The 16,606-nt window shown below is 53.6% G+C and overlaps 6 protein-coding genes across 6 annotated transcripts; 3 read left to right on the top strand and 3 right to left on the bottom strand.

Annotated features, from left to right (window-relative positions):
- Nucleotides 1-93: 93 nt before the first annotated feature.
- Nucleotides 94-5,021, top strand: QC761_106820 (uncharacterized protein; the record flags this gene model as incomplete). Its single annotated transcript, XM_062873950.1, has 4 exons — nucleotides 94-997; nucleotides 1,188-1,794; nucleotides 1,850-2,854; nucleotides 2,912-5,021. Exons 1-4 carry the CDS (start codon nucleotides 712-714, stop codon nucleotides 5,019-5,021), a joined length of 4,008 nt encoding a protein of 1,335 aa, XP_062737042.1. The 5' UTR covers nucleotides 94-711.
- Nucleotides 5,022-5,213: 192 nt separating this feature from the next.
- Nucleotides 5,214-6,287, bottom strand: QC761_106815 (uncharacterized protein; the record flags this gene model as incomplete). Its single annotated transcript, XM_062873949.1, has 2 exons — nucleotides 6,039-6,287; nucleotides 5,214-5,681 (listed from the first exon to the last, which is right to left on the bottom strand). Exons 1-2 carry the CDS (start codon nucleotides 6,102-6,104, stop codon nucleotides 5,214-5,216), a joined length of 534 nt encoding a protein of 177 aa, XP_062737041.1. The 5' UTR covers nucleotides 6,105-6,287.
- Nucleotides 6,288-6,432: 145 nt separating this feature from the next.
- QC761_106810 (uncharacterized protein) lies at nucleotides 6,433-7,925 on the top strand. The gene is made up of 2 exons (XM_062873948.1): nucleotides 6,433-7,403; nucleotides 7,467-7,925. Exons 1-2 carry the CDS (start codon nucleotides 6,708-6,710, stop codon nucleotides 7,749-7,751), a joined length of 981 nt encoding a protein of 326 aa, XP_062737040.1. The 5' UTR covers nucleotides 6,433-6,707; the 3' UTR covers nucleotides 7,752-7,925.
- Nucleotides 7,926-8,023: 98 nt separating this feature from the next.
- On the bottom strand, nucleotides 8,024-10,663 carry QC761_106800 (uncharacterized protein; the record flags this gene model as incomplete). The annotated part of the gene is made up of 1 exon (XM_062873947.1): nucleotides 8,024-10,663. One exon carries the CDS (start codon nucleotides 10,661-10,663, stop codon nucleotides 8,024-8,026), a length of 2,640 nt encoding a protein of 879 aa, XP_062737039.1.
- Nucleotides 10,664-11,012: 349 nt separating this feature from the next.
- RMT2 (Arginine N-methyltransferase 2) lies at nucleotides 11,013-12,604 on the bottom strand (the record flags this gene model as incomplete). Its single annotated transcript, XM_062873946.1, has 2 exons — nucleotides 11,102-12,604; nucleotides 11,013-11,047 (listed from the first exon to the last, which is right to left on the bottom strand). Exons 1-2 carry the CDS (start codon nucleotides 12,378-12,380, stop codon nucleotides 11,013-11,015), a joined length of 1,314 nt encoding a protein of 437 aa, XP_062737038.1. The 5' UTR covers nucleotides 12,381-12,604.
- On the top strand, nucleotides 11,045-15,831 carry VTC4 (vacuolar transporter chaperone; the record flags this gene model as incomplete). Its single annotated transcript, XM_062873945.1, has 2 exons — nucleotides 11,045-15,492; nucleotides 15,547-15,831. Exons 1-2 carry the CDS (start codon nucleotides 13,324-13,326, stop codon nucleotides 15,829-15,831), a joined length of 2,454 nt encoding a protein of 817 aa, XP_062737037.1. The 5' UTR covers nucleotides 11,045-13,323.
- Nucleotides 15,832-16,606: the final 775 nt, after the last annotated feature.

Raw genomic sequence — 16,606 nt, 5'->3', positions numbered from 1 at the left:
GCGCAGGAGTGATAGGCCCGCTCCCGCTCTATGCCCCGCCACACTTACACTCGCTGCGTCATCCAACGAACACTGCATCAACGCAACAACGCATAGCCTGTGGAGCGGAGACGGGCTCAACTGCGTAGGCTCCGTCTCCGCGCATAGCTTTGATGGTTTGTATGGCTGTGGCTAGACCCGACCGTAGCGCCCGGTGTTTGGGCATGACATCGGTCAGGTAGGACCTTGAGAAATGTGAACTCTTTCCCTGTATATGTACTTTTTCCTCATCCCGTCCCGTCTCATCAAGACACTGCTCGCTTTCTTCGTGGAAAAAGTACCTTGCTTGTGCATCATCTTCTCAGCCTGCCCCTTCTTACAACATCTGCCTTCCCTCGACCATCTCTCTCGTTGGTCAGCACCTCACGAGGAACAAATCAAATACCACACCCGGGAAGGACTTTTGAACCCGACGGACCGGACCACTACGTTCACCTCTCCCTCTTCCTTTCGGCGTCCCCTGCCTGTCTTACCTAACCTCCCACACCTTACACAAGACAGACATAGCCCACGACCCATATACCAGCTTGCTGTCGTCAGCATTCCTTTCTCACTTTCCTACTGTTTTTGAAGCCGAATCCCCAAGACAAAGATACTTGGAATACAACTGGTCGAGTTCGCTATCCGCAGACAGTTGTACCTGTCACTCTCACACTCATCATCGCCAACGCCATGACAGGCAACGACAATCCCGGCCGTCCCGGGCCACCACCAGTACCGCCTAGATCACCTTCCAGACTGTCTAGACAGCGGTTGTCTTCACAGCCGCAACAGACAGAAGCTCAGCAGCCACCGTCAGACGGCCCGCGTAGGACAAACGCAATCCCAACCCATGAAGATCTCATGGCAGGCGAGGACGAGAACCTGGATGTAGCCCCCCCGGCTTACGGAGAAGGCGAGCACCATGATCAGCTACAGCTCTCGCAAAACGGATTCGCTGCCGACGCCGCTGTAACTTGTGAGTATCACAATTTACCCTCGCCCATGCCCGCCCGGTTCCATTCCTACTTACACCCCTTTTGCGATCCTCTTTCTTCTTGACCGCTACCCAGAATCCGTTCTTAACCTACCTCTGTACCATATTACCTATGTCATCGCGTGGATATACGTAATCTCTTGCCAGCCGACTAACACAATGACCGTTGAAGCCACTGGCCGCGTCTCGATCCATTTGCTGGAGAAGAACCGGCGCTTGTCTACGCTTCTTGCGCCTGCGATAGCCAAGAGGTCAAAACCCCCTCCTTTGCCCCCCTTGCCTTCTGGTCCCCTTCCTCCGCCGTATATCCCCCCTAACCTTGGTGGTCTGCCGGGACAGACGCCGCCCCCAAAGCTTAACGTTGTTATTCAGATTGTCGGGTCAAGAGGTGATGTCCAGCCTTTTATTGCGCTGGGCTTGGTCCTGAGGGATACATATGGCCACAGGGTCCGGATCGCCACGCATGGGACGTTTAAGAAGTTCGTCGAGGAGAATGGCCTCGAGTTTTTTGACATTGGGGGGGACCCGGCGGAGCTGATGGCGTTTATGGTGAAGCATCCGGGGTTGATGCCTGGCTTCGAGGCCTTGAGGCAGGGGGAGATCAGGAGGAGGAGGAAGGGGGTGGAGGAGATGCTGGAGGGGTGCTGGAGGAGCTGTATCACGCAGGGCGGGGAGGGGGATAGGCCATTCGTGGCGGACGCGATCATTGCAAACCCGCCGAGCTTTGCGCATGTGCATATTGCGGAGAAGTTGGGGGTACCGGTGCATGTCATGTTTACGTGAGTACTTGACTGGGACTGAATGGGAGAGGGGTTTGCTAACAGGTGGGAATAGGATGCCGTGGACACCGACAAGGGCGTTTCCCCATCCGCTGGCGGATATCATTGCTACCAACGCGGATGATGTCCTAACCAATTATGTTTCCTATACCCTGGTTGAGATGATGACTTGGCAGGGGCTGGGAGATGTGATCAACCGGTTTAGGACAAACGTCCTGGACTTGGAGAGCTTGAGCTTGCTTTGGGCTCCGGGGTTGATTTCGCGGATGAGGATACCGACTACGTACTGCTGGTCACCAGCTCTCATTCCCAAGCCAGCGGATTGGGGTGAGGAGGTGTCAGTGTCGGGGTTCTTCTTTCTGAACCTTGAGTCTGGGTACGAGCCTGACCCCACGTTAAAGGCATTCCTGGATGCTGGGCCGCCGCCGGTATACATCGGTTTTGGGTCGATTGTCGTCGATGACCCTGATGCGCTGACCAAGACGATCTTTGATGCCGTCAAGCGCACTGGGGTGAGGGCTTTGGTATCAAAGGGATGGGGTGGCATCGGAGGAGATGCACTGAGCCTTCCGGAGAATGTCTTCATGCTCGGGAACTGTCCTCACGACTGGCTGTTCAAGAAGGTGGCGGCCGTGGTACATCACGGAGGTGCGGGAACCACAGCAGCGGGCATCAACGCTGGCAAGCCGACCGTCGTTGTGCCTTTCTTTGGAGACCAGATCTTCTGGGGCAACATGATTGCTAGGTCTGGTGCTGGGCCAGCACCAATTCCGTTCAAGACTTTGACAGCCGAGAACCTCGCGGCTGCTATTGAGAAGTGCTTGGAGCCGGGTACACAGACCAAGGCGAAGGAGCTCGGACAGAAGATCAGGGCGGAGAAGGGGGCTGATGTGGGTGGCAAGACGTTCCATCAGTTCTTGAATACTGACAACATGAGATGCTCGCTTGCGCCGAGTCGGGTTGCTGTTTGGAGGGTGAGGAGGACGCATGTCAGGTTGAGTGCGCTGGCGGCGGCGGTGTTGGTTAGGGAGGGATGGCTGAAGTATACGGATCTCAAGTTGTAAGCTTCCTTCCACCTTCATTTGTTATTGAGGATATCTTGCTAACATTTCACCAGACATCGCTCGGTAGAACATGACACAGACGAGCAGCCCTGGGACCCTGTCTCAGCAGCCACCGCGGCACTCGTTGGAGACTTCAGTGCCTTGACCTTGGCCGTGGCCGATTTCCCCAGAGAAGTCTTCAAAGGTGCCAAAGAAAACAAAAAGGCCAAGGAAAAGAGCAGCAACAGTGAAGCCTCGAGCTCCAGGTCAACAATCGTCGGCGACAGAAACAGCGTCCTTGTTGATGATGCAGCCTCCATCTCAGTCAGCACCATCTCACCCAGCTCCTCTCATCAACGAACCACCTCCCACGCCGCCGACGCAGCCAGCATTAGCTCCAACTCGACCACTCCCACCGCCTTCACCAGAATCGACACCGGCACCGGGACCGACACCTCCTCCAAGCTCTCCCCTCCCCCAACCCGAGCATCGGGCTCGAGCTCCCCCAGCCGCGAACCCTTCAACCTCGACCTTGCGGTAGGAGCAGGCAAAGGCGCCATGCGCATCCTAGGCGTGGGCGCAAAAGTCCACACCAACTTCTGCCTGGGCGTCGCCCGCGGCTTTCGCAACGCACCAAAGCTCTACCACGATGAGACAGTCCGTCCAGTGGAGAAGGTCACCGGTTTCAGCTCCGGCGTCCGCGTAGCTGGCAAGGAGTTCAGCCTGGGTGTCTATGATGGCGTCTCTGGCCTCTTTACCCAGCCCTGGAAAGGCGCACAGAAGGAAGGCCCCGTTGGCCTGGTCAAGGGTTTTGGCAAGGGAGTAGGCGGGTTCTTCCTCAAGAACTCGGCTGCTTTGTGGTCGATCCCGGCGTATTTCTCCCAGGGGGTGCAAGTTCAGATGAGGAAGAGTTACTTCTCCAAGACGGAGGTGATGGGATACATCATTGCCAGTCGGGCCAAGCAAGGGGAGGAGGACCTCGAGTTCTCGACCGAGGAGGAGAGGAGGGATATATTGGCGAGATGGAGGGAGATGAGGCAGGATGGGCATGATTTGAAGGGGTTGTACTCCCGGTATAAGGATATCAAGAATGAGGATAGGGAGTTGAGCGGCGAGGGCAGTAGCAATAACAAGGAGGAAGAGCCAAAGACGGGATGGCTCAGGACGAGGGGGTTGAGTTTTGATAAGAGGAAGGAGTTGCATAGACAAAAGGAGGAGTGGAGGAGGACGCATCAGGGAGGAGCGGCGTCGCCGATGTCCCCTGGGGATGTGACGCCTCCGGAGAGGGGGATGAGCAGAGGGAGTGCGAGCTCTAGCACGAACAATATGCTGATGGCGCTGGATGATCATGAGGCTATTGAGGCTGCGATTCGGGAGTCGGTGCAGAGGACTTCGAATGGAAATCCGGAGGAGGATGCGGCGATTGAGCAACTGGTTAGGGCGAGTGTTATGGGGATGAGGAGGCAGGCGGCGGAGAGGGCGTTGGCGGCGGAGAGGGCGTTGGCGGCTGCGGAGAACCAGGCTGTGGACAATCGGGGAGCCTCTGGGCAGAATACACCCCCCGACAGGCCGCCGCAGTTCGACGCTGGGTGGCCGGTGGATTTCAAGGGGAATTATATCTCTGATGAGGAGTTCACCAACATCACGGATGAGGAATACCAAGCTTTGATCGAAGAGGCGGTGAGGCAGAGCTTGATGGGGGAGCAGGCTGATCAGCAGGGGCAGTCGTATCAGCCCTATTATGCTGATGAGAAGGCGGCCTTGAGGAATCTGCAGAGGAAGCCTGTGCCGAGTCCCCGAGATGGAGCGTTTGAGCTGCCGGGGAGCAGTGGCGGCACGCCTCCTCAGCGAAACAGCAATGACCGTGACGACGAAGAGGAGCAACTTCGCCGAGCTCTGGAGGAGTCAGAGAAGGAGTTTAGAAAAGACAAGGAGAAGCTCCAACGGCAGATGACGGAAGAGGAGATTGTGCTCGAGTATGTCAAGAAACAGAGCTTGAAGGAGGAGGAGTTTAAGCGGGCGACGCGACAGAGCGGATCGCGGGAGGGGAAGGGGAAGGATGTTTCCGAGTCGTGGGAGGTGTTGAATGAGTATTCGGATGAGGACGATGAAGATTTGAAGAGGGCGTTGGAGGAGAGCTTGAGGATGGCGAATAAGGGGAGAGACGGAGGGCCGTCTGCTTGAATTTTGGGGGGTTCATGAAGAATGTAGAGATTGGCATGGGAAGGGGGAAAAAGGGTTTTGTTGAAAAGATGCATGGAAAATAGCGATAGAAATACCCCGATTTCTTTATTTTCTCCCCATTGTTTTGCCTTGTTTATTATTCTATAGCAATCAATCAATCCACTTTGTCTCTAGACATAAAACCACCCCCTCTCAATTATCACCCTCCTCCTCCCCCCTCACAACATCCATCACCCCAGCACCATTGTCCCACCCCTTTGTCACTTTATACCTCGTAATCCGCCAGCCATTCCCCCCCTCCCGTTCCAAACTCTCAAACCTCTCCACCTCGGCCTCCAGCAACCCCCCGTTCTGGATTAGTTTTGGCCCCTTCCCATCCTTAGGGACCAAATTCCCAGCCACCTGTGCACACACCTTTACTGTTGTCGGCCTGGAGGAATCGGGACCAGGCTGGGGGAGGTCGGGAAGGATAATACCGGTAGTCACGTGCTGAGAGGCGGAGTAGACCTCGATGAGGGGGGCGAGATGGTTGTGCACCCAGTCGTGGGAGGAGATTGTGAGGGGGGTGCCGCCGAGGAGGGAGGTGTAATCTATGGTGAGTTTGGGGGCGTAGACTTCGTTGAGGAGTGGGGGGAGGGTTTTTAGATCGTAGTAGAGGGGCTGAGAGGGTGGAGGGGTGGTTAGCGGAGGGAAAGGGGGTAAGTAGTGGAGCGTGAGTTGGGGTGGTTAAAGGGTGAAAAAGGGGGAATGTGGTAATGTGGTAAAGGGGGAAAAGTGAAGGAGTATTTTGGCAGGTGCAATGGGTGTAGGTGCAATGCATGGAAGGTGCAGACGTGATTCTTGGGAAGGTGCAGGGACAGGAAGGTGCATGGTAGGAAGGTGGTGTAGTGGTAGGAAGGTGCAGTGGTAGGAAGGTGCAGTGGTAGGAAGGTGCAGTGGTAAGAAGGTGCAGTAGGAGGGTGGAAGGAAGGAAGGTACAGTGGCGGGAAAGAGCGAGGGGGCCATGGTAGAACATACCACTTTGAGAATCACCTCCTCAATATTAGATTTATCGAGGAGAAATTGGGTGACGGTGTAAGTCATTGTGGACAAGCAAAGCTATGAAGCTTTCTGGCTGGATGTTGAAGTGTGCAAGCTTCTTGGGAATGCCCAAGTGGTAGAATAGCTGACAGTTGAATGTGAGATGACTTCGATACAATGAGAAATATTCAGCATGAGCAGTTGAGATGGTCATATTTATCTTTCTTCAGATACCATTTTATGGAGATGTCAACCACTTAACTCCGAGATGCCATGCAAGTCGAGGCTATTCGGCAAAAAAGTCACCCCGCCGGTGATTTTGGACAGTTGCTCCGGGGATTATTGCAGCGCCAGATCGGGCAATCGCACTGTAAGTTGAGCGCTCTGATTGGCTGAATTGTCACCTGGAGCAATTCCAACAGCTTCCCACGGCCCCGACATGCACTTTTGCTTATTAACCCCGCGGCTCTCTCTCCAATGGGTACGTGCTCAAGCTCATATGAACTCATCATGGCGTTCATCTGAAGCAACATATAAACCGCCCATCAGTCCTCTCCTTACCTCATCAACCACACTTCTTCCACTGCAGTTCATCGCCTTTTCTTCTCCTTCATACATTTTCTCCTCTTCTTGAGATTGACACCACATCACCAGCACTCAAACACAATGACATCAATAGAAGCGCCCATTCTCATCCTAGGCGGCACAGGCACCGTCGGCTCCCGCATAGCCTCCCAGCTCGCCTCCCAAGGAATTCCCACCCTCATCGCCTCCCGCAACCCCCCTCCATCATCTTCCCTTTCCCACGTCAACTTCGACTGGGACGACCCCTACACCTGGGAGCCCATCTTCCTCAGCAAGACAAACAGCACCGAAGGCACCACCACCGAACCTGAACAAGCCCAACAGTCCTCCAAACCCCAACCTGCCCCCCAGCCAATCAAATCAATCTACCTCGTCGCCCCCCCATCCCTCTCAGGCGACCGCCCCATGATTGAGTTCATCGAATTTGCCCGTTCCCGAGGTGTGCACAGGTTCATCCTCCAGTCTGCGTCCAGCATCGAAGCCGGTGGGCCCTTGATGGGCAAAGTCCACGCTTATCTCCGGGAGTTGGGGCAAAGAGGGGATGTGGAGTGGGGGGTGTTGAGGCCGACCTGGTTTCAGCAGAATATTGCTGAGCAGCCTACTCACAAGGAGTCGATCAGGAGTGAGAGCAAGATTTACAGCGCGACCGAGGATGGAAAGATACCGTGGGTGAGTGCGGATGATATTGCGAGCGTGGCGGTGAGGGCGTTGACGGGGGAGGAGGCGCCGAATACCGAGTGGATGGTGTTGGGGCCGGAGCTGTTGAGTTATGATGAGGTATGTGATATGCAACTGAACAAATGCGAGGGGGGAGGGGGTTTGCTAATAGGTGGAAAACAGATTGCGGAAATACTTACCGAGGTGCTGGGGAGGAAGATTGTCCATGTTGACCTATCGTCTGCTGAGCTTGAGAAGAGACACGCACGGTTTGGGATGCCGGAGGAGTACGCGAGGATGATGAGTGCGATGGACACGGCAATCAAGTTTGGGGCCGAGAATAGGACGAATGATGTGATTTTTAGTGTGACGGGGACGGCGCCAAAGAAGTTTAGGGATTATGCTATGAGTGTGAAGGATGTGTGGGAGACGAGGATGGAAGGTATGGGTCTTGAGGGGAAGGCGTGAGAGTGGTTTTGGAACAGTAATGGCACAGTATAAGTTTATGGGTGGTAATTCGACGGTATGATCAATGTGCTTGACTTGGCAAATCGGGCGTGTCTATGAGGTCTACAAGAGCCCCTTCCCGGATTTAGGATCGCGTTCCAGGGAATATAGCAAATGTGAACCTGAACAAGGGCATTACGATAGGTGTTTCAACATGGTCAATTCCAGTGTCTAGTTAGTAAGAGATATCCGCGGTTATCTTTTAATCATTCTGTAATTAACTCCATCAGGGACTATACACGCAAACATTCTCCATAAATTATTCCCTGAGCTCGTGCCCATTCGGCCTTACCCCCCGACACCCCCTTCCCCCTTCCCTCCCTAACAACCTCAACAACAACCACCTCCCCACCCCCCTCCAAAACCACAACCTCTCCGCTCCCCCCATCGACCTCTACCCCCCTCTCCAGCCCCTCTAGGAAATGATAATTCCTCCCCCTCTTCATCCTTGGCCTTCTCTCACCATCCCCACCCAACCAAGTTAAATCCACCTTCACCACCTTCCCGGTGCTTCCCCTTTTTCTCCCTCTTTTACATTCAGTCACATTCTCCAAAAAGATATCCAGCCCCCCAGCCGTAAAAACAGGCGGCAGCACCCCCTCGTCCATCCAAATACCAGTGGTTTTCCCCCTTTGGAGCAAGACTTTTCCTTTTTGCTCAGACGACTCCACCCTTTTACCCTCGCTTCCTCGCGAGTTTGGGGCTTTGATGGGCAGAGAAGGGGCTACCTCTGCTAGCTCTGACGAAGTTCGGCTCGTTTGTCGTGTTGGTTTTTGGTTTTCCAACAGGTCGGGAGATTGTTGGTCGAGGAGCGAGAGGTTGGCGAGGGTTGGTTTTGGGAGGATTTTTACGGGGATGGGCGTGTCTTGTTTTACTGGCGGTTTTGGTCTCGGCGGTGAGGCTTGGTTTCTGTTGGGTATGTGGGCTGGCTTCTTGATGCCCGTGGTCTGCTGGGATGAATCTGGCTTCATGATGGGGCTTGAGAGCTGGTCGAGTGGTTCGGAAATATCGTTTGGTAACGCGAAGGACTTTTCGGTTGGTGTGGGTGAAGTTCTGATAGCAATTGGGACGAGGTTTACTGGCGCTGGGGGGGATTCTGAAGGGGTTGGAGGCGATGGAAGATCTTCTGGAGATGGCACTACAAGTGTTGGGCTGAACACAGGTGTTGAAGATGACTCGGAGGTTGTTGAAGTTGGTTCAATAGTAGGCTGTTGATCAGTGATTCTCTCATCTCGACGTTCTATGCGTGGGGTGCTTGTTTTGACTATGTGAGGCTTGGACAGTTGTGTAGTTGCAGGCGATAGCTCTTGTGATTGCTCTTGCGATTGCTCTGGCTGCCGTTGCTCTGACTGTGGTCGCTCGGGTAATCGACGCTGAGGTGGCTCGTGTAGTCTCTGGAGTGGTCGCGGGGGCTTCTGCACCTGACCGGCCTGTGGAGGCTTTGCCACGGGCAGTGATATGCCTTCCAGCGACGACATAAGGGTCGTGAATGGAAAGATGGTGCTCTCATTCTGATTGAGATCCAACACCCGTTCTCGATCGCTAACATCCTTGAACTCCTGAACAACATCCCTGATCTTGTTCTGCAAAGCTTTGTCAAGCTGAGCATGTGCGTCGCTGAGGGAAGATATAGGCGGGACCCTCCAGCCAGTATATAATCTTCCATGGCTCTTGGGCACATAGTACATCCCGTGAACTTGAATGAACAAGTTACACATATAGCATGCGTCCTTGTTTGAGCATATTACCCGGGGCTTGCGAGCCATTGGATGAAGTTCATAGTAGGCCACTATCTGCACTTCCGCATGGACCTTTGACTCAGCCAGTATCTTCCTGGTTGCCTTCACAAACACTGCGTTGGCCGTTTTCGGATCCGTCTTGACCTTTTGGCAGATTTTGTTGATATTGAGAGGCAATGCCGCGCCGGGATGGCAACGTGAGAGGCATTCTGATAGTCGATGAATGGTCTCAGAGTTTGGAACTCTCAAAAATGCTTCCTCGTTTAATTTGACCGTTGTGACCTCCGTGTGGTCAAAAAGTATGCTCCTCTTCGCCAGCTGGACTAGAAAGTGCGAACTCTCGTAGTACCGGGCAATCTTTCCGAGTCGAGTGACAAATCCAGTTTTCATCAATGGGTTGATATTCAGTGCTGAGAATAGCTTGTCAAACTTGATGCTTGCTATAAGCTGGGACGACGTGTAAGTGACCCGTTTGAAACAGGCTGTTAGAGCTGCTACTTTGCAGGTCTTGAGCTGTTCGAGGTGAGTGAGTAGCTCCCCAGCCAGTTTAATAAATCTGCGAGCTTCTGCCTCCACCTTCTTGGTGTATTTGTATTGGCTGACAGCATTGATGATTTGCTGAATGCGTGAACCGAAAAAGGACTTGTCCTTTGCAGCCTTCTTGATTCCAGCCCGCTGAACTCCGAGACGAGATAGCAGCCGTGGTTGGGACATATCCAGTATCGCCGTCAAAGTCTGATCGTGGGTGTGATCTTCTGAGTCTGTGTGTTTGGGGGCTAGACACTTCAGCACCCTTTGCAACCCATCTTGGATCCTTTCCAACACATCATCTCCGCCGTCGGCATGGTCTTTGTTGATGGCCACTCTGACACATATCCCGTTTCCATTTCCCAACTCTTCCACAGAGGCTGCCACCACATGGCTGGGGTCGTCGGAGATACCAGAGAGGAAAGCCAAAGTGCTTGCCAGACTGACTTCGGTTTCGAACGGCAAAACTCGCGAAGAGTCAGGTTGGGACTTTAGGAATGGTGGCTTGTTCACCAGCGGAGAGTATGAGGGAGCGCTCAGAATGGAGAGAAGTGATACATCTTCAGCACAGGCAAGCTCTCGCTGGCGCTGCTTCTTGGAGAGCATGGTGGCTCATCAGGGCCGAAGACCGAGGTGGACTAGCATGCTCAAAGAACAGAACACAAATAGTCCTCGACATAGATACGAGAAAACATCACAATGGATGAGGTGAAGAACATGTGGGGAGGATTTGAAGGATCGAGGAATTGTTTTCTGCACATTTCCGCTACTGACAGCTTTGTTGAGTCACAGAGAGTCCTCTAGATGGTAGGGGGAGGGGTAGATGCAGTGAGGCCTACAACTTCAAAGCCTTGTTGAGGTTACACAGAATAAAAATGCGTGTGTGTGTGGAGGGGGGGTATTTGTATTGGGACCCATCACCTCCAAACTCTCGCGCGGGTTCTAGAAGCTATGCTCAACCAAGGAAAGTACATATCGGCAGACGGTATTCTATTGATTGGATCAGATCTCTGGTCATAACATGGTTGCTTTGGTGGTACTCACTGTCCAACGTCCAATATCTCCTTCTAACACCTTCCCATTCGCCTTGGCCCTCCTCGGCCAGTCGGGACATGTCAACATCAATCACTTTCCACTCGACATCAAGCCCAGCATCGGCAAGATGAAGCTCCGAGACCTTGGTATAGACGTCGTAGCAAATCATCCGATCCGCGCCAAGGCCGTTGAAGAAACCAAAGATACCATTGCTGTCCAGCAGGCCGGGGATAAGTTCAGTAAAAAACATGCGTAGTTGCGAATAATCTTCACCAAATGTGTCGAAGTAAATGGCATCGTACACATTGCCTTCTTGCAAAAGCTTGACGCACACCTCTTGCCACTTGCCTTGGTGAATCTTGTAGGCGCCAGGCTCAGGGGCGCTTGCCTCCCAGCTTGGGCCAAACTTGGAGTCGGGGCTAGAAATGTGTTCAAGGACTCCGGGATGGGCCTCAACAATGTGATGTTTTGCTGGCTTAGTCTCAGCGAACATTGTGTCAATGATGCCCATACCAAAGCCGATATTGAGGATTCTCTTCCCTGGTTCCTTGCTCGGCAGCAGAGCATCAACGCTCTGGCGCATGATATCTGTTTCCCAGGCCATCATCACTCCATTACCCTCGTCGTCCACCAACTTCCCGTCAGAGTATGTCAGCTTCGACCTCAGATATTGCTCCGAGTTGACATCGACCGCGTTGTCTTGTGGTGGGACAAATCCTTGTGACGCTTCCTCCGCAGCTCCGTTTGTTGGTACATTGATCAGTTCAGGGGCCTCCTCTCCATCCTCGCCCACAACCACCATCTCCGACTCGCCAGCCTCCTGATGAGCATCCTCCTCGTCCTCCTCCTCGTCGTCGCTTTCCAGCTCCTCGTACCCCTCCAGCACCCCGAAAAGCATCTCAGCTCTTACACCAGCGTCAACACAGAGGTTGTACAGCTCAGTCCGGCCTAGACGATGGGCGACGCAACCAGGAGTCTCATTGCGATCGTCGACATCGTTCCAGATGCCTCCCCAAAGCAAGAGCTCTTGAACTGTCTCTCTCGCAGCCGCCAAATCGGCCTCATCGTCGTCTTCGGAAGGGGGACCGCACGATCGGATGGCGGCGTGCAGCGGCGTCTCCCCGGTCAGGGGGTCTTGGCCTCTGGCGGCCTCGGGGGTGTCGAGGAGCTTTTTCACAGTTGCGACATCGTGCGCCCAAGCCGCGGTAAGAACTTTTTGTATCTCGGGTGGGCAGGCCTCAGAGATGCGGGCCGAGATGGCATCCCGCTCGGAGTCGAGGAGGATCATGATGGTCTAGCTGGACTGGCCGTCGCTTGGTAGGCGTTCAGTCAGGAAACGAAACCAATCTCTTGCTGCGATCAGGTTCTGGTTTGGAAGTCGACTTCGTACTTTGTGGCACTATCCAGGCCTAGGACAGCCTGTGCGATTTAGCGGTTGCCCCTCCCCCCTCATCGACAATTTTTTGCGGGTCTGTGGCCGTTATCGTTATCTTTTATCGCAACAGGTGGGACAGGTACAGGGGCTTGCACATAGGACTCGGGGTCATTCTGATGGAATTTGGCCGTTCTACAAAGTTCAGGTTGATTGGCACCTCAAGGACTTTACACAGTAGGTATCAAGATAAATGATAGCCCTTAATCCTTTTTCATTCTTGAGAACGAAAGCCACCTGTTGAACGTTGAAGACGGCAAAGGGCCCAGGCCCAACCTAGCGTTGTTCTTCACCAAAACGTCATTCCGATGCAAGCTCAGGACGAGCTAAGATCCAGCGAATCCCGGTCGGGCGCCAAGAGAAAGCCAAAGTCGAGCCATTCGCCAATGGCAACCAATGTTGATGAAACGTGTGTCGGTGATGGCACAAGTTGCTGTGCCTGGGCCATCGTGGCTTCCGCTGGTTACAGAAGCCCCTGTTGGTCTGGCACCACTTGCTGCGCCAGCCTCTGGACTGGCTTTTTCCACTTCTTTGTGTTTGCATCTCTTCAAAGTTTGAATAGCTTCACCACGAGAAAGAGACGAAACAAAAGCACTCCAGGTCCCGAGCCAAACAGCCCACTGCGCTTAGCTGGGCTCCTGATCCGCAACAGTGGAGCTCGCATCCCAGGATACCGCTGAGAGAAGAGAGAAACCTTGCGTTGCACTTCAATTTCGGTGGCAACTGGCAACTCTACAGCAACTGTTGCTTGGCTACTGTTAACTATATGGGCAGCCGTTAGAACCTGCCCCGCCGGTCCATGCTGATTATCCACGATCTCAAGACTCGACAAATCACTAAACAATACGCCCGAAACCGCAAGCTCAGCAAGTCCAATTGCCGCGTCCGTCCCGGCGTTGTCGTCATGAAGTTCGGCGAACAGCTCCGATCGAGCGCCATCCGCGAATACCAATGGTACTACATCGATTATGACGGGCTCAAGGCCGACCTCAAGCATCCCTCTGGCTCTGTGCAGCCGGTCGGCGACAACAGCACAAAGCCCAACAACAGGCAGCAATCGCGCCGCGAATGGACAGAAGACGATGAAAGCCGCTTCATCAGCAAGCTCGAGGCCGAGCTCGAAAAAGTGCACACAAAACAGCAGGTCAAGGCGATGGAGATCTCGCGTCGTATCGCCGTCAGCGAGCGCGAGGTCCGCGATGTGGTTAACCGCCTCAACGAGCGCGGACTGAGCCAAGATGGGCCCAGCGAGGAGGAGTTCATGCTTCTCGAGGAGGACCTGAGCGACATCATTGCCGACGTCCACGATCTCGCCAAGTTCGTGCAGCTCAATTACACGGGATTCTACAAGATCATCAAGAAGCATGACAAAATGACTGGATGGCACCTCAAGCCCGTCTTCGAAACCCGCCTCAAGGCGAAACCATTCTACAAAGAAAACTATGATGCCTCGGTTGTCAAGTTGTCCAAGCTGTACGACTTGGTTCGAACAAGAGGAAACCCTGTAAAGGGCGACAGCGCAGCCGGCGGAAGCCAGGCCAGTTTCATTCGCAACACGACCAAATACTGGGTGCATCCCGACAATGTCACAGAACTCAAATTGATCATTCTAAAGCACTTGCCTGTTCTGGTTTTCAATGCCAGCAAAGAGTTCGAAGCCGCCGATTCAGCCATCACATCCATCTACTATGACAACCCCGACACGTGGGAGCTATACGAGGGTCGTCTGAAGAAGACAGAAGGAGCCGAGGCGATTCGATTGCGTTGGTATGGCGGTATGCAGAACGAGACCATCTTCGTTGAGCGCAAAACACACAGAGAAGACTGGACGGGTGAAAAATCAGTCAAGGCCCGTTTCGCCATCAAAGAGAAGAATGTCAATGCCTACATGCGTGGCGAGCTGCTCCCTGCCGCTATTTTCGAAAAGGCTCGCAAGGAAGGCAAGAAGTCGGAAAAGGCCATTGCCGAAGACGAAAGATTAGCCAAGGAGATACAGTGGTCGGTCCTGAAGAAGGGCTACAAGCCAGTCTGCCGATCCTTCTACCACCGTACCGCCTTCCAGCTGCCTGCCGACGCCCGAGTCCGTATCTCGCTTGATACCGAGCTCACCATGATCAGAGAGGACAACTTGGATGGTGTCACACGCTCCGGTGATAACTGGAGACGCATGGACATTGGTATTGACTACCCATTTTCACAGCTCCCACCCGGAGATATCGTGCGGTTTCCCTATGCAGTCCTCGAGGTCAAGCTTCAAACACAGCACGGCCAAGAACCCCCCGATTGGGTACGACAGCTGATTTCCAGCCACTTGGTCGAAGCCGTACCCAAGTTCTCCAAGTTTATCCACGGCACTGCCACCCTGTTCCCTGACAGGATACACCTGCTGCCATACTGGATGCCCCAGATGGATGTCGACATTCGGAAGCCAGCAAGCCATGACTTTGGCATCAAAAGAACAGAGCACTCGGCCACGACATCGATGTCAGATGACGAGGACGAGGAGGACTCTGATGACGAGGGTGGAGTATTGGGAGCCCAAAACGGGGAATCTATCAGACAGGGTGCTGCCGCTCGGAACGGCAGGGCCCTTCTGGCAGCATCTGATGTGGAAGACCAAACTGTCGACCGTCCTACCAATGATGACGTCTATCTTTATGACTCGGATGATGAGGATGATGAAGACAGACTAGCGGAGGCGAGAAGGGTTGGTGGGTGGACATATTACCAGACTCTGGCTTCCACCACAGCACACACTGTCGGCCATGCAGTGTGGACTGGTCTGAAAGCTATTGTCCCACGCCCTCGGGCAACTACCGTACCTCGCAACGCAAGACTGGAGTCGCTTTTGGGTACCGGCGAGATTCAACAAAAGAGATTCAAGGCGCCCAAGGGGAAGAAGATCTATGTGCCCGTTCGCGTAGAACCCAAGGTGTACTTTGCGGCCGAGAGAACGTTCCTGGGTTGGGTATGTTGCCTCTCTTCTACTCCCTGACAGTAACGATTTGTTAACAATCAGCAGCTTGAATACTCGATTTACATTGGCACCATCGCCGTGACCTTGCTCAACTTCAGTAACAAGCGCGGTGACAAGGCCTCATTCATCGCTGCCGGTGCCTTTACGTTCCTGGCAGTAATGTCGCTCTGCTACGCCGTGGTCACCTATCTCTATCGCAGCAAAGCCATCCGTACCCGCCAGGCGGCGAAATACTACGACAAGGTGGGGCCTACGGTGCTATGCGCTGCTTTGTTTGTTGCAGTTGCGTTGAATTTCGGATACGAAGGGACAAGTAGGTCAATGTGGTGATCTCATATCAGATAGGGTGCAATTTGGATATGGCATGTGGGAGGGTGTTCTTGTACAACAAGTCAGAACTGTTTTTGTCAGCGAGCATAGGAGAGCGATGCATACTTTTTGCAATTCAATGGTATAGAATGTAGCCAGCAAAACACAGCACAGCATGACACATTCAAGACTTGTCACAGCTGAGTCGGCGATGAGACGTTGAATAACATGGTCACCGAACGAGTCCGTGCTCCACCGGCCAGCATCGGGGATCAACAGATGTGAGTCGGGCGGGAGGTTCGGCCTCCACTTTCGGAGCCCCTCTTTTTTGCTCTTGTGTTGTACGGTAGCTCTCGGGGAATAGAGATGATTTTTCATTGGTGAAGTTGGTTTCAACATCGAACGAGAAGAGGGAAAGGGAGGTTTCGGGGCTGAAGTCGGCGCGGGATTTTGAGCCATCGTAACAAAGAACGTGGGCGGGATACTCCGTCAAGTTGTAGACAACAAAAACCGCCATCCCCGATGTCGTGCTTTGTGACTAACCCGTTCTCGAGCCGTTGCGGCGGTTCCAGCCCCTTGGGCCAGGGTCGTCTGCCGAATCTGGGGTATTTTATGGGGTGTATGCGAAGTCGGACATGACTTATAAATTTAGAGATGTCTTGAATTCCATCTCATCTTTGAAGTTTCACTGGTGACTGTTGCTCTTTTCGGCATATGGTGCGTGAATAAGCACATTCCATAATCGCTCACACTCACCTGTAATCTCACTCTCGCTTACACCTGAGTGAGTCTCACG

Source organism: Podospora bellae-mahoneyi, assembly GCF_035222275.1.
Source record: "Podospora bellae-mahoneyi strain CBS 112042 chromosome 1 map unlocalized CBS112042p_1, whole genome shotgun sequence".
Lineage (NCBI taxonomy): Eukaryota > Fungi > Ascomycota > Sordariomycetes > Sordariales > Podosporaceae > Podospora > Podospora bellae-mahoneyi.
Note: the sequence above shows the minus strand (reverse complement) of the source record. Positions and strands in the feature narration are given on the sequence as shown.

Excerpts from the sequence above, each read along its gene's own strand:
- QC761_106810 (XM_062873948.1), top strand. The coding sequence starts at position 6,708 with ATGACATCAATAGAAGCGCCCATTCTCATCCTAGGCGGCACAGGCACC. Across the intron at positions 7,404-7,466 it reads AGCTGTTGAGTTATGATGAG|ATTGCGGAAATACTTACCGA; the intron begins GTATGTGATATG and ends GGTGGAAAACAG.